The following is a 27312-nucleotide window of genomic DNA, read 5'->3' on the forward strand; positions in this document are numbered from 1 at the left end:
CCGCGTATCTCTTGTCAAACTCTCCGTCTTTCTGCTGCACCTTCACTGAGCTGTTTGTAGCCTCAACCGTCAACACAAACAAAAACAAGCTGCATCTCAGAAGCGAGTGTTTGGGTTTTCGGCAGCTGGCCATGCTGCATCTGTCTGAGAGTTCATGGGAGTTTTCACAGCCAAGATGAAGACGTGATGAGGTCTATGACGTAATCATCGCGCGTCAGGGATCCGCATGAACAACAACAACAACAACAACAAGGTGTACAAACAAATAAAAAAATATCTTCGGAAAAAAACGTGAAGCTTGTTATCACCCGAAATGCTTTCGATATAAACAAACTCTCACTTGATTACACTCGATTATCTAGCTTCTAGATTTAACATTAATGATTTAAAGATATATCAGCAGCCATATAGCTAGCTAACTAGCTAAATCGCTTACAACACATTATTTAGATATATTATAAATATCCCCCCCAAAAAGGTCAAAGTGCATTAAATACAGTTTCAGATGTTTTTAAGCCAGCTGTTAGCATTAGCATTAGCATTAACGCTAACTGCTAAAGTCAGTTCAGCTTTGCTATAACAATAAATAAACACCACACGTAACAGGTAATGTATCTCCTAAGGCGTCTGGAGCAAGGATGTATCTCACAAATCAACCGTTTTAGTCCTTAATCTTCGTCTATTTCTGCAAAACGCCCGTTAACGATGTTCGGAAATCTCTTATTGGCAGTGAGAACAAACGGGTCCAATCTGGGTTACTCAACCGCGCCCTCGCGCGGTGAGATAATAAAAACGCTTCCTGTCCTGAGATTGGCTAACGAATCCAGTCTCCGTGTCACGATTGGATGGATGATTGATCCCGCCTACTTTGCTATAACTCGCGCTGCTCCATTCGGATGATTTTCTAACTACCTGTAGCAAGACCATGTCAGGTTCTGCTGTGGCTAGTTACGTCAACGCATCCGCCATGTTGAGAAGGTCAAGACTTCATATAAAAAGAATTAAAGACTACGGAGGAATGCACGTTTCTCCTGAATAATGAAACCTTTCTTTCTTTCTTTCTTTCTTTCCTCGATATTATCTAAATTAAAATATATCTTTAAACTTTTTTTAGTTTTAAACTTTAAACTATCTTTATTTTTTATTTATTTATTTATTTATTTACACCACTTAATAAACGATTGCTCGTTTAGATTGAATCAATTATCAGTATATTCTTTTGAATAGAAATTATATTACATATTTTTTATAGATCATTCACATAATCACATGAACTGACTGCCATTTGTATTGACTTCCTGACGTCCTGACTTTCTTTTTATTGTTTTTTTGCCAACATCTAGACCACTTTATGTCTTGTACGAATGATTAATCATCTCTTCTTTTTCAGTTGAAAAACTTTTGCAGTTTAATTCTTAATAATTGTTGTATTGAAACTTAAAGATAAGATTATAATCAGCTGACTGTAACAGCTGCAGTTCCATGACTCGACCACTAGATGTCGTTAATCTCCACTGTATATCCTAGCGGTGTGTGTTTAAAATATTTAGTATTAGTATAAGCGGAAATAAATGATAATTAAATAAGCACACTGTCAAAATATGTTTCAGCTTTGATGGTCAAAAAGACAATCAGTAGTAGAAAATGTATGTTTTCCACTTCATTTTATTGAGTAAGTGTATAGGCATATAATTCCAATGATCCTTTATTAATAAAGTATTTTCCATTAGAAAGATTATAACCCCTTATACAGTGAAGAAAGCTTTCAAACAATTTAAGACACTGCACCACTGATCTGTTTTTATTATTTTACAACATCAGTCTTCTTAAGCTGCATCATAAATTATCTTTTTTTTTTTACAACATATCTAGTGATTTCAAATGGATTCAGCATGTGCCATTGTTCTGTAAAAGTTTATTTCTAATCCCTATACTTATTTATTTTTAAATGAAGGTTGTAGTAATTAGAGATATGGTCCTCTGTTTTGTATTTCAGAGCATAATTCTCATTTTGCAGACTTGTTTTCACACCTTATACTTAATAAGGATAAATCAAAGTGTCTATTATGTGCTAAATAGTATATTCTAGTGATGTATTAAACACAGAGTCAGTTAGTTTATCAAGTTATGGCAGAAGAGAAAATACTAATTATTTTAGTACAGACACTACATAAATATACATAAATAAACCTGATTCTGATTCTGACATACGTGCTCCCACAGGACACAACATACCTGCTCGCCGCAGGACACTACATATGTGCTCACCGCAGGACACTACATATGTGCTCACCACAGGACACTACATACGTGCTCGCCGCAGGACACTACATATGTGCTCACCACAGGACACTACATACGTGCTCACCACAGGACACTACATACGTGCTCACCACAGGACACTACATACGTGCTCGCCGCAGGACACTACATACGTGCTCGCCGCAGGACACTACATACGTGCTCGGCAGGACACTACATACGTGCTCACCACAGGACACTACATATGTGCTCACCACAGGACACTACATACGTGCCCGCCAGGACACTACATACAGTACGTGCTCGCCAGGACACTACATAAGTGCTCGCCCAGGACACTACATACGTGCTCACCACAGGACACTACATACGTGCTCGCCGCAGGACACTACATACGTGCTCACCACAGGACACTACATACGTGCTCACCACAGGACACTACATATGTGCTCACCACAGGACACTACATACGTGCTCGCCGCAGGACACTACATATGTGCTCACCACAGGACACTACATACGTGCTCGCCACAGGACACTACATACGTGCCCGCCAGGACACTACATACAGTACGTGCTCGCCAGGACACTACATAAGTGCTCGCCCAGGACACTACATACATGCTCGCCAGGACACTACATAAGTGCTCCATCACACTTAGTCATCTGGTTCCCACTTTATCACTAGCATGATTATTTATTATTGATTATTATATGATAATTATTTGTGTGAGCTCTATACAACACAGAATACCATGACTTCCTCGTTGTCATGGCAATGGTATATTTTCCTCAGAGACACAAATTTTACGTAAATCCCGCGCTTTTATTTCTTTGCCTTCTTTCTTTTTTTTGTTTGCTATGAGACGCGTCTCGAAATTCACGCGCCGCCCACTCGGTGCGCGCGCACGCACACAAACAAACGCGGTCTCGTTTTGGTCGCCATGGCTGGCGACTGGAATACACACACACACACACACACACGGAGTGGAGTGCAGGGGGGGCGGAAGGATGAGGGGAATGAAGTCATCGTTTACGCTAACCGTTGCTATAGCGACATAAGCGCGGGCGCTCGTAGAGGGAGGGCGGGATCGGTGTGAAGTGACGCACGAAGGGGCGTGAACAAGTAGCCGAGTGACGCACGGAGGGGGCGTGTTTAGCGCCGCGCGCCGCCGCAAACGCTGCTCTGTAGTCGTTTCCGCAGAGAGAGAGAGAGAAAGAGAGAAAGAAAGAAAGAAAGAGAGAGAGAGAGAGAGAGGCGAAAGAAGATGGCGGCCGTGCCAAGCGGAGCTGCTGTTGCTGCGCCCGCCGCGGCCGCGATTTCGCACTCGGCCAGAACGACGGCGTGCTTGGGCGCCCCGAACCGAGCACCACCCGGCTCTGGGCTCGAGCACCAGAACCGAGCCGCACAAAACGCGGCGTGTTTGGCGAACCCCGGACACCCCGCGGTCGGCAGGCCGCCCCCAGCTCGAGTGGGCTACTACGAACTGGAGCGGACTATCGGCAAGGGCAACTTCGCCGTCGTCAAACTCGCCACGCACGTCATCACCAAAGCCAAGGTGAGGCGAAGCTCTTACCGGGAGAACCGTCCGGCTCTCACACTGTCATCTCAGTGTCTCGGTTTATTTCACCGCTGTGATGATGATAAAAAGCGCTCGGCTGAGATTAATGTTCGCGTCCCAAACCGCGCTGAGTTTCCCTACACATAGCGCACTACAAAGGGTTTGACCATAAGTCCTTGTGCGCTGTACCTAGTGCGCTATGTGTGTGTTTGGGGTTCAGCTAATGGGCCTGCGGGGCAGTGTTGTTGTGTTGCTCTCTCTATGCTAATGCTATGCTACAGCTAGTTAGCTAGCCTACTTTTTTTTAAAACTCTTTTCTGTTTCCCTTTGTATTTATTCTGGGTTATTTTCTCCCAGTACTAACAGGTTTAAATACTCTAACGTTATTTTAAGCGGATGTAAAGACATTTAGCGTGTTATCCAGGTTGTCATGGTTGTTTCTGGACGGACGAAGTGATGAAGAAAAAGCGCTAGTCAGCTTTTAGCTTGTAGCCAAAGAGTAACGGTGTCAATCGGATGTCAGTGTTATCATAAACGCTTATAAACCGACTTTAACGTCATGAGCTAATCAGCGCGTATCTTATAAGCGTGTCTGAACAGCGGTGCTGTGTGTAACAGACTGAGCTCATTAGCATAACGTTAACTAGCTGAAGTTGTTTAATTAGCATCTGCGAGCAAATAATTACGTGTTTAGAGTTCAATTATGTCTGAAATCCGAACGTGAGACAACCAGGTGTAGTTATTTGTGAAGCTTGACATATAAAACAGCTCAATGATTAGTCAAAATCTGTTTAATTTGTTCTTTATAAGTGTTAGGAATAGTGTTGATGTGTATTTATGCCCCTGATGATGATGATGATGATGATGATGGAGTGTATTTGCATGGGCTGAGTGGTGCCCTTGTATTCTGTTTACTGCACCAAACGCATTCGTCTCACTATTTAATCATGAGATTGTGATCCTGTGCCTCCTCGTGTCATTGCGTATCTCATCTCCTTTTTCATTCCTTTCCTGTTTTTCCCCCCCTCTTACTGCGTGTGAAGGTTTGTACGCACGGTGTGGGCGTGAAGGTGGGCAGACACGCAGCTGGCACGGTGCGTACTAAGAGAGATCAGCTGATACGTGCGATTCGTTTTCTCAGCGTATCTGAAACGGAGCTGCTGCGAAGGATCGAAGCTAAAAAAAAAAAAGCCCCCTGTTCGGTTTACACACGGTTTCAATCCGGATTTGTCTCAATACCGGATCGTGAAGCGACCGATCATCTCGAATGCTTCCTGTATGGTGACGTTGCCCGCTCACAGGTCTCTGTCAGGATCTCTTTACTTTTGGTCTCCTTGCTTTTCTCATCGCTTGTGTTTGGTCTGTACCAGGTTTAGGTCTTCGTTTCGTGTCCTCCAGGTTTAATCAGGGAGCTTAGGAGCCGACCTTGATAGCGGATGGAGAGTGGACAACTCTCCAGGTTCAGCTCCTTGTTTGGTCCCCTCCAGGTTCAGCTCCTTGTTTGGTCCCCTCCAGGTTCAGCTCCTTGTTTGGTCCCCTCCAGGTTCAGCTCCTTGTTTGGTCTCCTATAGGTTCAGCTCCTTGTTTGGTCTCCTATAGGTTCAGCTCCTTGTTTGGTCTCTTATAGGTTCAGCTCCTTGTTTGGTCTCCTCCAGGTTCAGCTCCTCGCTTGGTCTCCTCCAGGTTCAGCTCCTTGTTTGGTCTCGTCCAGGTTCAGCACTTTGTTTGGTCTCGTCCAGGTTCAGCACTTGGTTTGGTCTCCTCCAGGTTCAGCACTTGGTTTGGTCTCCTCCAGGTTCAGCACTTGGTTTGGTCTCCTCCAGGTTCAGCACTTGGTTTGGTCTCCTCCAGGTTCAGCACTTGGTTTGGTCCCCTCCAGGTTCAGCACTTGGTTTGGTCCCCTCCAGGTTCAGCACTTGGTTTGGTCCCCTCCAGGTTCAGCACTTGGTTTGGTCTCCTCCAGGTTCAGCACTTGGTTTGGTCCCCTCCAGGTTCAGCACTTGGTTTGGTCCCCTCCAGGTTCAGCATTTTGTTTGGTCTCCTACCGTTAGCGCATTTGATAATGTACCTTAAGTATACTAATGTTTAATACACTTTTACCGCGATATGATACATTATCAGCACACATGATGGTAGGTAGCTACATGCTAAGGCTTACTTTTTTCTGTGTTAATAAAATAATGTTATGTACTTTCTCGATTACAACCTCTGTTTATACAGATTACATGAAGCTGCACGTACATGTTTTATTCGCCGCATTTGGATGCCAATGTAGGTTCACAAAGCCATGAGCATTAACAGTAAAGCAACATCCGCCATTGTTGATGTTGTGTTTGTGTTTGTCGCTGCTGCGCTAACGTTGCTGTGTAACGTGACACGTATACAGTGACGTCAGACTCGGCTCTGTGATGCTCTCTAACCGATGGAAAGGTAAACTGGTTCTTAGAAGGTTCACCAGTGGAACCAACTTTGAACCAGCACCAGTGCTAGCTCTGAACCAGCACCCGGTTCTTTTTGGTGGAAAAGGGTCATTTGTTTGGTCCCCTCCAGGCTCAGAACTTTGTTTGGTCCCCTCCAGGCTCAGAACTTTGTTTGGTCCACTCCAGGCTCAGAACTTTGTTTGGTCCCCTCCAGGTTCAGGACTTTGTTTGGTCTCCTTCAGGTTCAGCACTTTGTTTGGTCTCCTTCAGGTTCAGCACTTTGTTTGGTCTCCTTCAGGTTCAGCACTTTGTTTGGTCTCCTCCAGGTTAAAATCTTCTTTTGGCCGCCTTTTCAGCTCTTCATTTGTTTTTAGCTCTTCTCACAGTCTTGCTTCCTCCACTTTCTAGCCAAAATGAATATTAAACAAATATCTAAAGAATTAAAACCTCTATTCCTGTTCTTCCTCTTGTATTCAGGAAATCAGAATAACGTTTTTTTTTTGGATTTATATTTTTGATAAGCTGCTGCTTGATCAGGTCGACTTGCATTAGGAGGAAAGACGTTTGCGTATCTTCATGTACTCTTATTAAATCAGTCAAAACGAAAAACATTACTTGAAACTTAACAGCACATCATTCTGCAAGTTTCACGAGCAGTTACCTTGAAAGCAGGTGGTTACCGAAATTCTGCGTTTGTTTGTGGGACGATGCTCACGATCGCAGTTTTGCTTTCACATTAAAGAATTCAATTTTAATCTTGGCTCATTTCACCATACTTTGGTGCGCCACATTTGTGAAACGGTCGGCATCCCAATTATCCCTCGTCATCTTCCTTTAGAAAGTACCAACATTGATGCTCGTATAGTATAAAGAACAAAAAAAAGACTTTACTTCGTTCCCATCGAGATGATCAGCGTTCTGTGTATCCTGAAGACCAAAATCAATCCTAGCGCTTGAACCAGGAAGTAACATGACCTGTCCTTTCGATTTAAAGTATCCTAAGGCGCTTCTCCGGACCACTGGTACACACGGCGCTAGTCTGGAATCAAACAGAAGCGTGAACAACTTCATTGATCTAATGAAACGAAACACAGTCGGGTTCCAGCTCGTTCACAGTCGCTTGTTTGTTTACTGTAGGAGCTTCAGTGGATTAAAGAGACCCACACCAGCAGCCATAATTACTGAGTGTCTGGAAAATGAAAGCTTCACTGGAATTACCTGGAACAACGTCACCTGAGGCTGCTTTGTTTTGTTTGTTTCTGGTTTGCTGAACAACAGGGGCTTAAGAACATTTCTGGTCTTTGGGTTTGTCTTAGTGGTGATAGTTTTAAATTAGTATGAGTGCTGATGAGTCACAGTTCAAACCTAATTTCTGTGTAAAATTTTATATCTGTAGTTGGTTCCTCTGCCAGTTTCCGATATTCTGCAGATTTCAATACCTCCAACAGTGTTATGAAATGACATTCTGAGATTTAAAGCTCATCAAAGGGGCTTTTTACACCTGGTCAATTCATGCGTTTTCTGTGATCCGATAGCTATCCGATGGTAAAAAGACCAGGTCTAAATGCCCTCCGAAATGTTTTCGAGACGGATATAAATCCGATGGTACAAACCACTTCAGGAGGTGGTCTGGGACACGTTTCAGATGAAACTGGACAGGTGTAAATGAATGTGGTTGTTCAAGCCACATACATCAGCGCTATACTCCTCCCAAACGGAAGTACGTCACTTGCAGGTGATCTTTCACCCAGGCGTCTTGTCGGGTCTTAAAATGCGCTGCTGCTGCCAGCGAAAATGCAGCAAACAGTAAATGCTGTTTTTTGTAGCATAACCATCGTAACAAGTTTTTACGTCTTCTTTTTGATTGCGTTCTGAAAACCGCACACACCAAAGCGTGTTCCATTTCAATTACCCCGGAAATAAGGTAAAATATATTTGCATTTTGGGCGGGAGTAGAAAGATCGGATCGATATCCGATTCGCCGAGACGCGTTTGTGACTTAATGTAAATGGAACAGTTTTAACAAATCAGATAGCTATCGGATCAGAGAAAATGCATTAAACGTATCATGTTAACGAACGCACCGCTAATCAATAACACAGCAACGATCGACGTCATCACGGCACCTGCAGTAAATGGTAACGAATAATCGTAGACATTTAAATAATCAAGGAAGAGAAATTGCTTATTGTGATCGAGTTGTAATTATTTGATGCGTTGTAGAAACCTGGAATTGTGGATTAGACTCGACACAGCAGCTGATCAGTCCCAAACGTTGCAGCACTCGCAGAAGTAAACTGCTCACACCCTGCGGTTTCTCTGCACTCGCTCAGCTTTTTAGGGTACTCATTAAAGCCCGGTCTCACTTTGTGCTCTCTCTCATCTGTTGACCCTTTCGCTCAGACTCTTCATCTCATCAGTCGTGTCATGAATCGTCATCCTCGTGGTGTTCTCGCTCAGCATCGTTCGATTGTCTGTCCGTCCAGATTTGTGTTGTCTCATTCTTACGCTTAGCGTCTAGGAGTTTTGGTGTAGATTGCAAGTCTGTTTTATAGCACGTCTTGTTTTTTTGGTCGTTTGCTTTAGCAGCGCTTCATGACGAGGAAGAGTCTCTGTGCAAACGTCACTGCAGCACCACAGGGCTTTAGCTACAGAGCATCGAGTTCATTCACTTTCACCTAGAATATGTGTTCCTGTATTCCCTAGGTTGCGTAAACACACACACACACACAGAGCTTTGCTGCATCTGAACAGATTCTCAGGACTCCCATTCAAGTGATAGAGGTAAAAAAAATCCACTTGAGACTTTTCATCTCACCGAATGTTAAACACACGCAGACGTTTCACGCTTGTGTTTCAACAGCAAACTGGTAAACACTCATTATTTCCAAAGTCCTCGCTAAAAACATCTTAATGACACCTCGTGTACAGCGCTAGCACTTTCCATCATGTCGCTCCGGTTCTCCACGCAAGCAGACGGAGACGTCATGCGCTCGCGTCGACAGTCTAATCTCCATCAAATCCATTCCGCAGTCATTATAGTGAAGCAGCTACACAGTTCCTTTTATTTGTGTGCTTCAGTTTATTACAACACCATAAGCCAGAACTGCCCCACGATCCCGGAGTGACCCAGCAAACCTGAGGATTTGTGTTTGTTTGTTTTTGGTGTCGTCATTTTAAGAACGATGAAATCAGGAGACGTAAAAAAAATCGTAATTTAAAACCGAATTCACACGTGGTTTGTTTTTCCCTCCGTCTTTTCCTTCCTTATTTTTTTATTAATAAATCAATAAATGAATTAATTAATCAGGAGTTTTTGCTCCAGAAGTAAAAGGAAAATGTTTTAGCACTCATGGCGTTCAGACAAATGTTGAGAAAAATTTCAAACAAAGTTTATTCATAATTTTTTTTATTTATTCAGATTATGAACCAGACCTACACGTAGGATGTTGTCACACTCGTACATTAGCACGGAATTGAGATTGTTTGTTTGCTAGTTTGGTTTGTTTTCTCACCGTGTCTATAGTTAAACAACTTCAAAATACGTCAGAAAAACCTTTGCGTCTACGCAGAACTCCTTTACGTGTCGGTCGGAAATATGATGACGGAAAAAAGTAAACAAGCCTTTGCCAAGTGTGAGAAGAAATCATTAAATGAAGTATATCTCGTGACTCCTGTTTCTGAGTTGAACGTACACTCCCTGTCCACTTTATTAGGAACACCTGCACATTCCTGCAGTCAGCCGGTCACGGGGTTTAATAAAGTGGACAAATAAACACCAGCAAAACAAACATGCACAAATCTGAGATATTCAGTGAAAAGCATATGTAATAGTTGTGAAACGGTTTGTTTGAACCTCGAGATCATGTCCTCGGCCGTCTCCTGTTGGCTATAACGGAGAAGCCGCATTAAATTTCCATATTGGCGAAGTTTAACCGCACTCTTCTACAACGCCCACCAGCGGCGAGCTGAAGCAGCCCGTGAACTAAAGATTTGCAGACGGACATGTCTTTGTTTGAGCAGCGTCTCCCTGTGATACGACTCCTCAGGACGTACTTGACCTGTAACCTGATGTAGGGTTTCAGTAAAGAAGTGTCGTGTTTTTGTTTGTTTGTTCTTCTCATTATTTAATTATTATAAAATTCCTCTGTTTATTCAACAGTGCCAATACTTTTGGAAATGACTATTTTCACTTTACATCCTTAGAAACACTTAAGATGAGGACATTAATAAAAAATAATATTGTAGTGATCATTGGATAAGGGCAGTAGTGTTTTTAGGAGCACGGGTCTAACAGGACACACACACACACACACACACACACACACACACACAGAGCATAGCACCTGTTACAGCCCTAGCATCAGCCTCATTCTGTGACCTGTCAGCGGGTCTGCGCTCGTGACTCTGACTTTACACGCATGTGAATAACACACTGGAAACTAGGTATGTCATCACAGACTCTGGACACACACACACACAGCCTCTGTGTGCGTACTGTTAAGAGTGTTTTTTTTTTTTAATTTTTTATTTTTTTTGGATCAGATTTTGCATAATATTGCTCTTTTCATTTAACATCCTGGACTGTGTGTGTGTGTGTGTGTGTCCGTTACAGATTACTAATTGCCCGTGCTCACCCCATTACACTCGCTCATCATGCATCAGCTGCTGTTCCTCTGAACGTCCTGACAAGACGTCATCACAGACACGTATTTCCACAGAAAAACGGAACACACTCGCACGCACCCTTGCCGTTTATTCCACCAGTCTGTTATCACACGTTTTTGTAGATCCACGTGCCAAACTCTCCAGTACAGACACGAACATCCATGACAGTCCCGGGGAAGCCCGTGCGCATGTGTGTGTGTGTGCGTGTGTGAGCGTGTCGCCCACATGAACCATCAGGGGTGTTCGACTGCTAGCGTGTCCAGATGGTACAACCCTGTGTGTGCTGCCCACTTGCATTTATGTGATGTTAAAAAGAGCTGCTCTTCATTGGCACTAGTATTAATATTACTACTAATAATAACAACAACAACGATATCATTATAATAATAATAACCGCAAGAAGCGATTAAGGGGCCCAAGCATTTTTCAGTTTTATATTATAGACAGAAAAGATGGTCTTGGATCTCGCACCACGTTTCCATTTGTATCCTACACGGACGTTAATAGCCTCCTGTCGGACCTCAGATTCAGCATCAGCGCTTTTGGAAAATATTACATAAGCAACGTTGCTTTTTAATCGTATCATCGGTCCTTTTGAATTTTTTTTTTTCCCCCCTTGCATAGTTTCCATGACAACAGTCTGATCTGACCAATTGTTAATGTCGGAAACAGGAATACGGTGCTATTACAGTAAACCGCGATACGCAATCTTATAGTTCTTCTTTTATTTTCTTTTTACTTTCTTTCCCCCCTCCCCCCACTATCACACATTCCATCTGTACCGTCATGCTCTGTACTGGTGTGTTTGTGTCCAGATGTTGGTCCCAGAAGCAATGTGATGATACGCGCGATAGCCTGTAGTGGTTAAAAATACCACAGAGCGCGCACACTTTCTTGAAACGATTTAGCCTGATTATATTATCATGAAATTCATTTTTCTTTTTTTTATATTTATCTGTTATCTACCTACATAGACTGCATTATCTGAAAGGGTGTGTTAAGTTTGTGACAATCTCAGGTTTACACTAGCAACACTGAGTTTCCCTGGCTTGGAACTGAATCGTCTGCAACAGATTAAAAAAAAAAAAAGACTAAATCTATGGAGTTTTACTGACGAGTGTCATTCTGTTTACATGTAAATATAGACAAACAGGTCGGGAGCTGCTTGCAGCCAGTGGCAAGTGTGTGAACCTGATTGATCCTGTAGCTTCCAACTGTTTTCTAATGACTTCTCCGTCACAGATATTGCAAGTTTCTCCAGTTGTGTTAATCGCTGACCTTTTCATTGTGTTAATTTAAAGGTGGGGTGTCCGTTGTTTGAAAGCCAATGTTGACATTTGAAATCACCAAAACAAACACGCCCCTAACCCAAATGGGTCCCACCCCTGTATTGATAGCTCCGCCCACACATACATACGCAACCCAGGCAACTAATAGAAAGAAATGTGTCTTCATCATAGCTGAAGGGAAGAACAATACGATTGCAGATAAACAAACAAGCAAAAATGTCACACAAGCATAATCATGTAAAGGACAAAGGCATATATTAGTTCTGTGTAACAAAGCAAAACCAACGTTACTCACATATCGAGAAGGAAAAAAGCGCCTCAGCGTCTTAAGTAAAGTTGGTCACATATTCACAGATTGGAGTTTGCTGAGTCAATAACTCCTGAGCTAAACACTGTTACTACACAAAACACGGTTGTAGCTGCGTCTCTACATTACTACGATAGAAAAGAGGTGTTATTTGTGTAGTAACAGCGTTTAGCTCAGGAGTTATTGACTCAGGAAACTCCAATCTGTGAATATGTGACCAACTTCCTGCTCCTTCAGTTCTCTCCAGCGCTGGAAAGCTGATCCTATATTAACACGTCCTACTTCTTACCTTATCGTAAGCCTTTCTTCGCTTTCTTTTTGTTTTTATCCTCCATGTGAATGTTAACCGCTTTCTGCTAATGTCACACATGCACACTGAACACACTCTCCGCCCATATTGACAAGCCCCGCCCCTTTCTGCTCATTGGCTACACGTTTGTTTTGTTTGGCGGCCCGACTCAGTTTTCTGAAGCATTTCTCAAACAACGGAGACCCCACCTTTTAAGTTACTCTATACTATATCATCTCTTTCTCCTTTCACGTGTCTCAGGTGGCGATTAAAATCGTGGACAAGACGCAGCTGGATGACGACAATCTGAAGAAGATCTTCAGGGAGGTGCAGATCATGAAAATGCTGCGACATCCTCACATCATTCGCCTCTACCAGGTCCCGTCCCTGTTCTTTTTTCTGGTCCCATTGGTCCATCGTAGCTGTCAGTCATCTTCCAGCTCTTTTTCACACTCGGTTGAAGCAAGTTGGAGTGCATTTAAAATATATATATATATATATATATATATATATATATATATATATATATATATGTATATATATATATATATATATATATATATACATATATATATATATATATATATATATATACACAAAAAAAGGAAACTTTACAGGATAAAAATAAAGGCTTCAGAAAGAAAATCCATGAGAACTTGATCATAGATTGAATGAAGAAAAATTCAGTCCAATGTTAAATAGATTAAATTGTTTGTGTGTGTGTGTGTGTGCTTTCTCCACTTCCAGGTGATGGAGACAGAGAGGATGATTTATTTAGTAACGGAGTACGCCAGTGGTGGAGAGATTTTTGGTGAGTGTTACAGCCTCTCTGTGGCTTCGTCCCAAACGGAGCTCTACTGCTCTAAATAATGTGTATAGGTAGCATGCTAGGATTCGTCCAGTAGCCAAACGGTTTGGTACACAGCCCAGAGGCCTGTGGCTGATCAGTGTCAGCATGAGCTCAATGGCCCTGAAGATGTTCATGTTTTTTGTGTGTGTTTGTGATCAGATCATCTGGTGGCCCACGGGCGCATGGCGGAGAAAGACGCACGGCGAAAGTTTAAACAAATCGTGGCGGCTGTCCACTTCTGTCACTGCAGAAACATCGTCCACAGAGACCTGAAGGCCGAGAACCTGCTGCTGGACCACAACCTCAACATCAAAATCGCAGGTCAGAGCGATTTAGGAGGCAGAGATCAGTCTTCATATCAACATACAGAACTGGCAGAAATGCGAGTGTAGAGACAGTAGCGTGGCTGTAGATCATAATCGTGACATCATGATTCCAAGTAAGCAGGCGGGAGGGTGGCGGATGGCATAAAACCACATAAAGGCAGTCTGACGTGAAGGCAAACAGACAGATAAGACGAAACAGAAATATGAAGGAGAGCAAGACAAATAAATAGAGGAGAGAAAAGACAGACAGATTGGGGTGAACAATTAGATGTTGGCTAGCGACAGTCAGACAGACAGGAAAACATTTAAAGAGAGAGACAATTGGTGAAACAGAAAGCTAGTGAGACATAGTGAGACATCTCTCTCTCTCTCTCTCTCTCTCGCTCTCTCTCTCGCTCTCTCTCTGTAGACTTTGGATTCAGTAATCTGTTCTCTCGAGGACAGTTGTTGAAGACGTGGTGTGGAAGTCCTCCATATGCTGCTCCAGAACTGTTTGAGGGCAAAGAATATGACGGTCCCAAAGTGGACATCTGGGTAAAACACACACACACGCCATATGCTAACAAACAGTTAGCTTGAGCACAAGGACGTTCTGATGTAAATAGCTTTGATGTGTTTGGACATCCAGTTGAATCCCGTGTGTGTTTGTGCACACAGAGCTTAGGTGTGGTGTTGTACGTGCTTGTGTGTGGCGCTCTCCCGTTCGACGGCAGCACCCTCCAGAACCTGCGTGCTCGTGTTCTCAGCGGCAAGTTCCGCATCCCGTTCTTCATGTCCACAGGTAAACACGTCACCTTTCACTTCTGAGAATCACATATTTTAAAGGTCCAAGAGCTGAAGCTTTTCTTAGTATTTTTAAACTTTGAAAACCCCCATTTGAGGGTTGAGGAACTTGCTCAGGGTCGCAGCAGTGGTAGCTTGGTGGACCTGGGATTTGAACTCACAACCTTCTGATTGGTAATCCAACCCTTTAACCACTAGTGCCCCTTTTCCACCGAGGCAGACTGAGTGTTGGTTCGGAGCCTAATTTAGAACCAGTTCTTTCTGTTTCGACAGCCAAAGCACCGGCTCTGAACCAGGAAAAGTGGTTCTTAAGTAGCACCAAAACGTTGCTGGTCTAGACTTAAGAACCGCTTGTGTCCGGGGCTGTGTCCGGGGCTGTGGGCAGGGCTACTGTTAGCGCCTTTGATAATGTACCTTAAGTATACTAATGTTTAATACATTTTTACTAATGGATATGATCAGTTATCTGCACACATGATAGTAAGTAGCTACATGCTAAGGCTAACTTTTTTCTGTGTTAATGATAAAATAACGTTATGTACTTTCTCGATTACAACCTCCGTTTATACAAATTACATGGAGCTGCACGTACATGTTGGATTCGCCGCTTTGGATGCCAATGTAGGTTCACAAAGCCATGAGAATTAACAGTAAAGCAACATCTGTCATTGTCGATGTGTTTGTGTTTGTCGCTGCTGCGCTAAAGTTGCTGGGACATGTGACACGTATATAGTGACGTCAGACTCGGCTCTGTGACGGCTCTCTAGCCGATGGAAAGGCAAAGCGGTTCTTAGAAGGTTCGCCAGTGGAACCAACTTTGAAACAGCACCAGCACTAGCTCTGAACCAGCACCCGGTTCTTTTTGGTGGAAAAGGGTTACCACATCCCACATTGTCCTTATAAATGACTTTTAAAAAAGCCTACATGCTCTCCAGCTAATATTTTCATAGTTCCTGCTTCAGCGAGCTGTCTGTTAGCTGTTTTACAACAAAATTTAGGGAATTGTTTATATTCCAGAACTTTTGACTCATTTACATGGCCACTGTGTCTTTGCATAGTGCTTGAATGAGTATTTAGGGGATATTTTTGTCATTTTCCAAAAATCTCTGAGGTAACAATTTCGTCTCATTTCTTTTACCTACGTCACCTTTGAATAACTATGTTTGCACTTGCTAAAATGTGAAATTTCTTAGGATTGTCTTGGGAAATTGTTAATATTTCAGGACGTTTTGTTTTATTTCTGTTGTCCTACATGTCTACATCTTGTAGTTTTGGTGATCTGGAGGCTTCTCTTAGCTATTTACAAACTCATCTGAGGGAAAGTTTGATAGTGCTTCATCTTTCCACCTTAGTAATGAAATAAAAACAAAACAGACAAACCAGTTAAAGCTCGTTTTCACAACTAGTTTAAATCATAAACATTGTAATACAGAGAGCTAATTTTGTAGATTTAAAAATTATTTTATAATGCTTAATGACTTACTTGACTATAAAAGACATTATCAGAGACCGTTGCTTACGGGATTGGATGCCGTCACTGTCGTTTCTTTGTACATTTTGTTTTGAAAAATGAACAGTTTGTGTAGTATTACAACAAAATACATATTTTCCCTAAATCTATTCAGGAAAATTTTATATTTGCAAATGATTCTTATTTCCACTATATCATTAGCCAGAGCTAAAATGCTAATTCATGGCTGAATTGCCGACGTTGATAAGAATTGGTCTTACTCTTGTTTCTGAAATTGTGTGTGTGTGTGTGTTCTCTCTCTCTCGTTGTATGTTTTCATATGTGTGTGGGATCCAGACTGCGAGTATCTAATCAGGCATATGTTAGTATTGGAGCCGAGCCGCAGACTCAGCATGGAGCAGATCTGTAAGAACAAGTGGATGAGACAGGGAGACCCGGATCCCGACTTTGACAGGGTGAGGCACACACAATAGTTTCACATTCATCCGTGGTCTTGATTAACGTCTTACTGGAAAGGTACAAGTACTTTAGGTATAAGCACTTTTTAGGACAGATTAACTTTATTCATATTCCTTTGTTATGTTAAGGTACATATAATTATTAAATTAGTTACATTATATGCAGCCACTGATTTCTTTTTTTTTTCCATGGGCTATGTAACAGTTCAAGTGTATTTTCATAATTTATTAAGAGTTATTTTTTTTCTCATGTAAGTTAATATTATATACACTGTAATATGCTACATTAATCGTGTGTGTGTTAGCTGATAGCCGAGTGTGAGCAGGTGAAGTCCGAGAGGGAGACGGAGCTGATTAACGAGCAGGTTCTCATGGCCATGTCAGACATGGGATTGGACCGAGATCGCATTTTACAGGTAAGCACACAAATGAATAAATCGTTACAGACCTGAGCAGTTAGCGTAGATTATCCAGCTCGCTTCTGGACCTTTCTTTAGAAAACGCTTGAAAGTTTAAACTGACAAACCCACGTGCCTTCCATTTCAGTTCTTCCCCACTCTCAATGGTTATTTTTATCCTTCAGTTAGTTCTTTATTGATGCTCCTGGATTTAGGGGATTTTCAAAAGCATATATGACCTCCATATCCACAAGAGACAGACAGAGTGACATGAGCAATTTTGTGGTGTGAAAATGGACATGTAGCTTCTGTAGCTAACTAGTTAGCTTGGCTCATGTCTAAGCCACCCGATGTACCCTGCACACCAAGCCTTTTGCTTAAAAGAAACTGGTAGCCTATTCTTTAGTGTTGTCATGTTTCCGTAGATATTTCTGATTTTATTCTCGTGAAGTTTAAACACGAAAATAATCACTAATATTTAAATTCACTACAGTCACCAGAAATTATCTTGTATTTCCACATCCTCTACGTTCACTGCTTTATGACTTTAGGCACTCTCTCTCTCTCTCTCTCTCTCTTTCTCGTTAAAGTCACTGCACACAGACGCCTACGATCACTACAGCGCCATCTACAGTCTGCTATTGGACAGACTCAAGAGGCACAAAACTCTGCGTGTGGCTCCTCCTGCCACCCCTCGCCCCATCGGCTACCCCCTCAATGCCGTGCAGGTGCGCTCCATGGTGCGACATCAGACCTAATGGATAGTTTCAAGAGCCAATTTTATGCATATTCATTTTTACAAGACTGCCTCATAAATATTCATATTTATGCTCTTAAATATTTATGATGCCCTCAAAGCAGCGTTTGATCTCAGTTTGAGCTCCGTATTGTGTAGGGCAACAGCATGTTGTTAATAATAATAATAATAATAATAATAATAATAATAATATCAAATAACTAATGACAAAATCCTTAATGTCAGATTTATGGCAGATTTTAGGAATGTGGCAGTAATCTGTTGCATTCTTTTATCAGAGGTGCTTTCAAAACAGAAAAAGCCTCAGATTAGTCAAGAAACCCCAAGTCAGATGGAAGTGTTCATGAGCATAGGAAGGTTGGACTTATTCGGTGGTAATCAGTGTTTATATTAATGTTCATTCTTATTTATATTTACATGTAATTATTTAAATATTTATTGTAATTATTAAATTAGTTACATTATATGCAGCCACTGATTTCTTTTTTTTTTTTTTTTTTTTTTTTTGTGAAATTATTGGTAAATAATATTAGATAGCTATTTTAAAGTTATGCTAAAACTAAACAACGCAGGTGATTCTCATGAAATGAACCCAAGCAGACTAATGGACTAAGTGAGCTAATAGACACACGAATATTAAAACACTTACTCTGATATTAGACTAGGATTTTAATGCTTTACAGAAAGTGCCAGACAAAAAGACAACATGGTTTAATATCATCCTTTCATCATTATCTGTGGACGGGCCCAGCTCCCTAACCCCTGGTTTAACGGGTTTAAGGTGTACATGTGTTACAAATGTTTGTGTGCAAGTCAGCATTCGGTAATTTCTCTCTCGCGCTCTCTCTCTCTCTCGCTTTTCTAATTTTAGGATCAAGCTAACGCTGTTAGCATGACTGTACCTCATGTCCAGCTCATAAATCCCGAGAACCAGATCGTGGAGGTAAGTGTTGCCGTATCCAAAACCACCTCCACCAGCCTGCAACCATTGAACATTACTATTTTGCGCTCATGCTCACACCTTTAACTGTGTGTGTGTGCGCGTGTGTAGCCTGACGGGACAATGGCATTAGACAGTGATGAAGGGGAGGAGCCAAGTCCAGAGGCAATGGCACGCTATCTGTCAATGAGACGGCATACTGTCGGTGTTCCAGACCCCAGGTATTTACTTTTTACTCACAGAATGTGAAATTATATGACGTGTGTGTTTGTGTATACTCACATCGTGTTATAAGTGTATTGATACAAATATGTGTGTGTGTGTATGTGTTTCTCCCAGGACTGAGATGATGCAGGAGGAGTTGAAGTTGCCACCAGGGTTTGTTCGTGCCCCTCCTCAGGCACCATTCCCCCCATTGCCCCCCACAATCACACACACACCTACCTTCATGCCCACCCAGAGCCTGCAGCCAACACAGCAGCTTGAGTACAAGGTAACATATGCCTGTGTGTTAGTTTTATTCAGTTGCCTCCTTTTTTGCAGCCGTCTGTATACCGTTTGTGTGTAGGAGCAATCCCTTCTTCAGCCACCAACTCTGCAGTTGTTGAATGGGATGGGTCCGCTGGGTCGCAGGGCCTCGGACGGAGGAGCAAACATCCAGCTTCATGCACAGCAGATGCTCAAGAGGCCACGTGGCCAGTCACCACTTGTCACCAGCCCTGTGAGTGTGTGTGTTTTTTTGTTTTTGTTTTTTTGGGGACTCCACATATACAGCCCAAAATCTTAGTCCAAGTAGGATCTATGTTTTTATATCAAAAAGCAATGGAGTATTTCATTTCATGCCTCATGCATATTTATTGAATCCAGTTCATGAATATTCATGAGGAGAGAAACACCACCTCGGCACCTGTTCAGTATTAAGTGCATGTTTGGGTTTGTACAAGAGTGCATAAAGGAAACGTACAAACACACACATATATTTTTTTCTGTAATTGTTTGTTGTACTATTACACATATTATTGAATAAAGTTGAATAGAGTTGGTATTTTATCAGAAAAATGAGATTTCGTTACATATTTCTTTCTACAGCATCCTATTCCAGCCGTTGCTCCCGTGGATGAGGAGGGGTCAGACGGAGAGCCAGACCCAGAGGCAGTGCAAAGGTGAGCCCTGTGTGTGTGTCTGCGTGTGTGTCTGCGTGTGTGTCTACTTGTCTTTCTTCTTTTTTTTTTCATTTATTTATTAACACTGTCCAGTATTGTTTTTAAGCAAAAGGAGGAAACAGTATTTATTTTTGTCTTTTAGTGATTTTCAGAATGATTTCCGACCAAATAATGATTTTTGGCCAGATAAAATTACAAAAGCTGTGTTGAGTCTCGTTTTGAAATCTCTGTAGGACGAATCTGTATTCCTTCAATTCAACCGCTTTACAACTTTCTTTCAACATTCAGGAGCCACGTTACACACAGCACACATGGTTCCACACTGCACAACTTTCAGGAATGTAATTAATGCAAAAATACTGCCACATGTTCCAGCTAAAATATGTCATTTTTGTTGTTTATTTGCACCCATGTGCTGATAATTATATGTTCCATGATTCTATCATAATTCTATTATATTGGCCATGTCCATATCTCTGCTAATGTCCCTGCTAATATGCATTCTGTTCCTGTCCTCTGGAATTCTGTTTACCAGCAGAAAGATGGAGAACAAAATGAATATATGATGTATTTCTCAGTATATTTGGATATGAAATTGTAATAACGGCACATGGCTGCACTCAAATATTCATACTGAAACGGAAAGTGGTGATGTGTGGATAGACTCAGGCTGTGTGTAGGATTGTGGGTGTGTTGTAGAGTTTAGGAGCTGTGTGTGTGGCTTACAGCGCTTTTTTGCTGCTTGTGTGTCTGTGTGCGTCTGTTTGTGTGTATGTGCGTGCGCGTCTTGGTGTGTGGGAGCTGCTCGCTGTGCTGGGTGTCGTCGGGTGCAGGGTGCGTACTAAAGGCTGCAGCACTGCTTTCTGCCACTGGGGGTGTCATTCCCTTTGCTATCCCTCTTCCCCTTCTTTTTCTCTCTTTCTCTCTCTCTCTCTCTCTCTCTCTCTCATTCTGAACCCTAATTCAATTTAGTTTTGGCTTAAAACATAAAAGATAATCTTAAAAAAAAATTATCTTAAAATCTCTTGCCAAAACCGAACAAAAGTTCTAGCTTCGCTTCTGACTAAGCTTTGCACAACATTAATAATAGTAAACATCCAAAACAAAACGCCACAGACACATCCTGTCTTCCAATCGGACTTGTCAAAGCGGCGACCAATCGTAGAGCTGATTCGTGCTGCTTCCTGTCTTTGCCTCGCCCCCTCCCCTTCACTCCCATGGCACAGGTACTTGGCGAACAGCTCCAAGCGACACACAACGCACAACGCAGCGAGCTCGAGCTACACCTCTACCGAGCTCTCGAATGACACTCAGAGAGCACGCACAAGGGGCTGGACCCCCGAGCACTCACGGTGAGAGAACACACACACACAAACATACACACAAGCAATGAAGCGACAGACTCATAATAGAACTGTGTTAGGGCTTTCGACTGAGAGTGTGAATGATGCATGTTTTTTGTTTTGACCTTTGCCTGACCTCTGGTGTGAACTCCAGCTCCAGTCTTTCTCTCACACACACACACACACACTGACAGAGCTGAGCTGTGTGACTGTGTGTGTGTGCGGCTCAGAATGGATATGGATGGTCCAAGTGCCGCATGACCTGCATGATGTTATTGTTATGACGTGATTAGAGCAGTGCATAAACCACTCAACTAACAAGCCTGAAACAATTATTTTACTATCTAACAAGGAAGTAACACATGAAGTATTTTAGGTTAAAAAATTAGTAACTTTGAGGGTAAGTAATCAAGCTTAGTGGAGCAGCATAGGGTAAGTAATTGAGCACTTATTGAGTAGTGTAGATAGGGAAGCTGATAGAGCAGTGTATGGTAACTGATGGAGCAGTCTAGGTGGGGTAACTGATGGAGCAGTCTAGGTAGGGTAACTGATGGAGCAGTCTAGGTAGGGTAACTGATGGAGCGGTCTAGGTAGGGTAACTGATGGAGCGGTCTAGGTAGGGTAACTGATGGAGCGGTCTAGGTAGGGTAACTGATGGAGCGGTCTAGGTAGGGTAACTGATGGAGCGGTCTAGGTAGGGTAACTGATGGAGCGGTCTAGGTAGGGTAACTGATGGAGCGGTCTAGGTAGGGTAACTGATGGAGCGGTCTAGGTAGGGTAACTGATGGAGCGGTCTAGGTAGGGTAACTGATGGAGCGGTCTAGGTAGGGTAACTGATGGAGCGGTCTAGGTAGGGTAACTGATGGAGCGGTCTAGGTAGGGTAACTGATGGAGCGGTCTAGGTAGGGTAACTGATGGAGCGGTCTAGGTAGGGTAACTGATGGAGCGGTCTAGGTAGGGTAACTGATGGAGCGGTCTACGTAGGGTAACTGATGGAGCGGTCTACGTAGGGTAACTGATGGAGCAGTCTAGGTAGGGCAATTGAAAAAGCAGTTTATGTTGGGTAACTGATGGAGCAGTGTAGGAAGTATAACTGATGGAGCAGTCTAGGCGGGGAAACTGTTGGAGCAGTTTATGTCGGGTAATTGAAAAAGCAGTTTATGTAGGGTAGCTGTTGGAGCAGTGTAGGTAGGGTAGCTGTTGGAGCAGTGTAGGTAGGGAAACTGATGGAGCAGTCTAGGTAGGGAAACTGATGGAGCAGTCTAGGTAGGGAAACTGATGGAGCGGTCTAGGTAGGGTGACTGATGGAGCGGTCTAGGTAGGGTGACTGATGGAGCGGTCTAGGTAGGGTGACTGATGGAGCGGTCTAGGTAGGGTGACTGATGGAGCGGTCTAGGTAGGGTGACTGATGGAGCGGTCTAGGTAGGGTGACTGATGGAGCGGTCTAGGTAGGGTAACTGATGGAGCGGTCTAGGTAGGGTAACTGATGGAGCGGTCTAGGTAGGGTAACTGATGGAGCGGTCTAGGTAGGGTAACTGATGGAGCGGTCTAGGTAGGGTAACTGATGGAGCGGTCTAGGTAGGGTAACTGATGGAGCGGTCTAGGTAGGGTAACTGATGGAGCGGTCTAGGTAGGGTAACTGATGGAGCGGTCTAGGTAGGGTAACTGATGGAGCGGTCTAGGTAGGGTAACTGATGGAGCGGTCTAGGTAGGGTAACTGATGGAGCGGTCTACGTAGGGTAACTGATGGAGCAGTCTAGGTAGGGCAATTGAAAAAGCAGTTTATGTTGGGTAACTGATGGAGCAGTGTAGGAAGTATAACTGATGGAGCAGTCTAGGCGGGGAAACTGTTGGAGCAGTTTATGTCGGGTAATTGAAAAAGCAGTTTATGTAGGGTAGCTGTTGGAGCAGTGTAGGTAGGGTAGCTGTTGGAGCAGTGTAGGTAGGGAAACTGATGGAGCAGTCTAGGTAGGGAAACTGATGGAGCGGTCTAGGTAGGGTAACTGATGGAGCGGTCTAGGTAGGGTAACTGATGGAGCGGTCTAGGTAGGGTAACTGATGGAGCGGTCTAGGTAGGGTAACTGATGGAGCGGTCTAGGTAGGGTAACTGATGGAGCGGTCTAGGTAGGGTAACTGATGGAGCGGTCTAGGTAGGGTAACTGATGGAGCGGTCTAGGTAGGGTAACTGATGGAGCGGTCTAGGTAGGGTAACTGATGGAGCGGTCTAGGTAGGGTAACTGATGGAGCGGTCTAGGTAGGGTAACTGATGGAGCGGTCTAGGTAGGGTAACTGATGGAGCGGTCTAGGTAGGGTAACTGATGGAGCGGTCTAGGTAGGGTAACTGATGGAGCGGTCTAGGTAGGGTAACTGATGGAGCGGTCTAGGTAGGGTAACTGATGGAGCGGTCTACGTAGGGTAACTGATGGAGCAGTCTAGGTAGGGCAATTGAAAAAGCAGTTTATGTTGGGTAACTGATGGAGCAGTGTAGGAAGTATAACTGATGGAGCAGTCTAGGCGGGGAAACTGTTGGAGCAGTTTATGTCGGGTAATTGAAAAAGCAGTTTATGTAGGGTAGCTGTTGGAGCAGTGTAGGTAGGGTAGCTTTTGGAGCAGTGTAGGTAGGGTGACTGATGGAGCAGTCTAGGTAGGGTGACTGATGGAGCAGTCTAGGTGGGGTGACTGTTGGCGCAGTCTAGGTGGGGTGGCTGTTGGCGCAGTCTAGGTGGGGTAACTGTTGGCGCAGTCTAGGTGGGGTAACTGTTGGCGCAGTCTAGGTAGGGTAACCGACGGAGCAGTCTAGGTAGGGTAACCGACGGAGCAGTCTAGGTAGGGTAACCGACGGAGCAGTCTAGGTAGGGTAACCGACGGAGCAGTCTAGGTAGGGTAACCGACGGAGCAGTCTAGGTAGGGTAACCGACGGAGCAGTCTAGGTAGGGTAACCGACGGAGCAGTCTAGGTAGGGTAACCGACGGAGCAGTCTAGGTAGGGTAACCGACGGAGCAGTCTAGGTAGGGTAACCGACGGAGCAGTCTAGGTGGGGCAATTGAAAAAGCGTTTTTTGTTGGGTAACTGATGGAGCAGTCTAGGTGGGGTAACTGGAGCAGTCTAGGTAGGGAAACTGATGGAGCAGTCTAGGTAGGGAAACTGATGGAGCAGTCTAGGTAGGGTAACTGATGGAGCAGTCTAGGTAGGGCAATTGAAAAAGCAGTTTATGTAGGTTAGCTGTTGGAGCAGCGTAGGTAGGGACACTGATGGAGCAGTCTAGGTAGGGAAACTGATGGAGCAGTCTAGGTAGGGAAACTGAAAGGAGCAGTCTAGGTAGGGTAACTGATGGAGCAGTCTAGGTAGGGCAATTGAAAAAGCAGTTTATGTTGGGTAACTGATGGAGCAGTGTAGGAAGGATAACTGATGGAGCAGTCTAGCTGGGTAAATTTTGAATCTGTCTTGGTAAGGTAGCTGTTGGAGCAGTGTAGGTAGGGTAACTGTAGTCTTGTAGTCTGGCGCTGTTGGAGCAGTGTAGGTAGGGTAACTGTAGTCTTGTAGTCTGGTGCAGTCTAGGTGGGGTAACTGTTGGAGCAGTTTATGTTGGGTAATTGATGGCGCAGTCTGGGTGGGGTAAATTTTTAATCTGTCTTGGTAGGGTAGCTGTTGGAGCAGTGTAAGAAGGGTACATTGGAGCAGTGTAGGTAGGGTAACTGTTGGAGCAGTGTATGTCGGGTAATTGAAAAAGCAGTTTATGTAGGGTAACTGTCGGAGCAGTCTAGTTGGGGTAACCGATGGAGCGGTCTGTGTCGGGTAACCGACGGAGCGGTCTGTGTTGGGTAACCGACGGAGCAATGTAGGTAGGGTAACTGATGGAGTATTTATGGTAGGGTTTAGGTAGGGTAACTGATGGAGTATTTATTTATTTAGTTAGAGTTATGATGGAGCTCTAACTGATGGAACTGTTGGCGCAGTCTAGGTGGGGTAACTGTTGGCGCAGTCTAGGTGGGGTAACTGTTGGCGCAGTCTAGGTGGGGTAACTGTTGGCGCAGTCTAGGTGGGGTAACTGTTGGCGCAGTCTAGGTGGGGTAACTGTTGGCGCAGTCTAGGTGGGGTAACTGTTGGCGCAGTCTAGGTGGGGTAACTGTTGGCGCAGTCTAGGTGGGGTAACTGTTGGCGCAGTCTAGGTGGGGTAACTGTTGGCGCAGTCTAGGTGGGGTAACTGTTGGCGCAGTCTAGGTGGGGTAACTGTTGGCGCAGTCTAGGTAGGGTAACTGTTGGAGCAGTTTATGTCGGGTAATTGAAAAAGCAGTGTAGGTAGGGTAGCTGTTGGAGCAGTGTAGGTAGGGAAACTGATGGAGCAGTGTAGGTAGGGAAACTGATGGAGCAGTCTAGGTGGGGTAACTGTTGGCGCAGTCTAGGTAGGGTAACTGTTGGAGCAGTTTATGTCGGGTAATTGAAAAAGCAGTGTAGGTAGGGAAGCTGTTGGAGCAGTGTAGGTAGGGAAACTGATGGAGCAGTCTAGGTAGGGTAACGGATGGAGCAGTCTAGGTAGGGTAACTGATGGAGCAGTCTAGGTAGGGCAATTGAAAAAGCAGTTTATGTTGGGTGACTGATGGAGCAGTGTAGGAAGGATAACTGATGGAGCAGTCTAGGCGGGGTAAATTTTGAATCTGTCTTGGTAGGGTAGCTGTTGGAGCAGTGTAAGTAGGGTATATTGGAGCAGGGTAGGTAGGGTAACTGTTGGAGCAGTTTATGTCGGGTAATTGAAAAAGCAGTTTATGTAGGGTAACTGATGGAGCAGTGTAGGTAGGGAAACTGATGGAGCAGTCTAGCTAGGGAAACTGATGGAGCAGTCTAGCTAGGGAAACTGATGGAGCAGTCTAGCTAGGGAAACTGATGGAGCAGTCTAGCTAGGGAAACTGATGGAGCAGTCTAGCTAGGGAAACTGATGGAGCAGTCTAGCTAGGGAAACTGATGGAGCAGTCTAGCTAGGGAAACTGATGGAGCAGTCTAGGTGGGGCAATTGAAAAAGCGTTTTTTGTTGGGTAACTGATGGAGCAGTCTAGGTGGGGTAACTGGAGCAGTCTAGGTAGGGAAACTGATGGAGCAGTCTAGGTAGGGAAACTGATGGAGCAGTCTAGGTAGGGTAACTGATGGAGCAGTCTAGGTAGGGCAATTGAAAAAGCAGTTTATGTAGGTTAGCTGTTGGAGCAGCGTAGGTAGGGACACTGATGGAGCAGTCTAGGTAGGGAAACTGATGGAGCAGTCTAGGTAGGGAAACTGAAAGGAGCAGTCTAGGTAGGGTAACTGATGGAGCAGTCTAGGTAGGGCAATTGAAAAAGCAGTTTATGTTGGGTAACTGATGGAGCAGTGTAGGAAGGATAACTGATGGAGCAGTCTAGCTGGGTAAATTTTGAATCTGTCTTGGTAAGGTAGCTGTTGGAGCAGTGTAGGTAGGGTAACTGTAGTCTTGTAGTCTGGCGCTGTTGGAGCAGTGTAGGTAGGGTAACTGTAGTCTTGTAGTCTGGTGCAGTCTAGGTGGGGTAACTGTTGGAGCAGTTTATGTTGGGTAATTGATGGCGCAGTCTGGGTGGGGTAAATTTTTAATCTGTCTTGGTAGGGTAGCTGTTGGAGCAGTGTAAGAAGGGTACATTGGAGCAGTGTAGGTAGGGTAACTGTTGGAGCAGTGTATGTCGGGTAATTGAAAAAGCAGTTTATGTAGGGTAACTGTCGGAGCAGTCTAGTTGGGGTAACCGATGGAGCGGTCTGTGTCGGGTAACCGACGGAGCGGTCTGTGTTGGGTAACCGACGGAGCAATGTAGGTAGGGTAACTGATGGAGTATTTATGGTAGGGTTTAGGTAGGGTAACTGATGGAGTATTTATTTATTTAGTTAGAGTTATGATGGAGCTCTAACTGATGGAACTGTTGGCGCAGTCTAGGTGGGGTAACTGTTGGCGCAGTCTAGGTGGGGTAACTGTTGGCGCAGTCTAGGTGGGGTAACTGTTGGCGCAGTCTAGGTGGGGTAACTGTTGGCGCAGT

General features: G+C 43.9%; 2 protein-coding genes across 6 annotated transcripts in view; one reads left to right on the forward strand and one right to left on the reverse strand.

Moving 5' to 3' along the window:
• sidt2 (SID1 transmembrane family, member 2) overlaps window positions 1-765 on the reverse strand; it is a 14175-nt gene extending 13410 nt beyond the window's left edge. For all 4 annotated transcript variants that reach the window (XM_060888556.1, XM_060888554.1, XM_060888555.1 and 1 more), the window contains exon 1: window positions 1-765. This exon is cut by the window's left edge and continues 62 nt beyond it. In XM_060888556.1, coding sequence (XP_060744539.1) covers window positions 1-133 — 133 coding nt within the window. In that variant the 5' untranslated portion in view covers window positions 134-765.
• A 2695-nt stretch (window positions 766-3460) lies between these two features.
• sik3 (SIK family kinase 3) overlaps window positions 3461-27312 on the forward strand; it is a 32129-nt gene continuing 8277 nt past the window's right edge. Inside the window, exons 1-15 of one of the 2 annotated variants that reach the window (XM_060887628.1) lie at window positions 3461-3821; window positions 13059-13175; window positions 13545-13608; window positions 13807-13968; window positions 14383-14507; window positions 14631-14754; window positions 16564-16682; window positions 16991-17101; window positions 17674-17823; window positions 18712-18783; window positions 18892-19001; window positions 19120-19273; window positions 19349-19501; window positions 19870-19943; window positions 21170-21295. In XM_060887628.1, coding sequence (XP_060743611.1) covers window positions 3531-3821; window positions 13059-13175; window positions 13545-13608; window positions 13807-13968; window positions 14383-14507; window positions 14631-14754; window positions 16564-16682; window positions 16991-17101; window positions 17674-17823; window positions 18712-18783; window positions 18892-19001; window positions 19120-19273; window positions 19349-19501; window positions 19870-19943; window positions 21170-21295 — 1952 coding nt within the window. In that variant the 5' untranslated portion in view covers window positions 3461-3530. The remainder of the gene's footprint in view (window positions 3822-13058; window positions 13176-13544; window positions 13609-13806; window positions 13969-14382; window positions 14508-14630; window positions 14755-16563; window positions 16683-16990; window positions 17102-17673; window positions 17824-18711; window positions 18784-18891; window positions 19002-19119; window positions 19274-19348; window positions 19502-19869; window positions 19944-21169; window positions 21296-27312) is intronic. The other variant, XM_060887629.1, reaches the window with a different exon arrangement.

This window comes from Tachysurus vachellii, chromosome 15 (assembly GCF_030014155.1).
Source record: "Tachysurus vachellii isolate PV-2020 chromosome 15, HZAU_Pvac_v1, whole genome shotgun sequence".
In the NCBI taxonomy this organism is placed as follows: domain Eukaryota; kingdom Metazoa; phylum Chordata; class Actinopteri; order Siluriformes; family Bagridae; genus Tachysurus; species Tachysurus vachellii.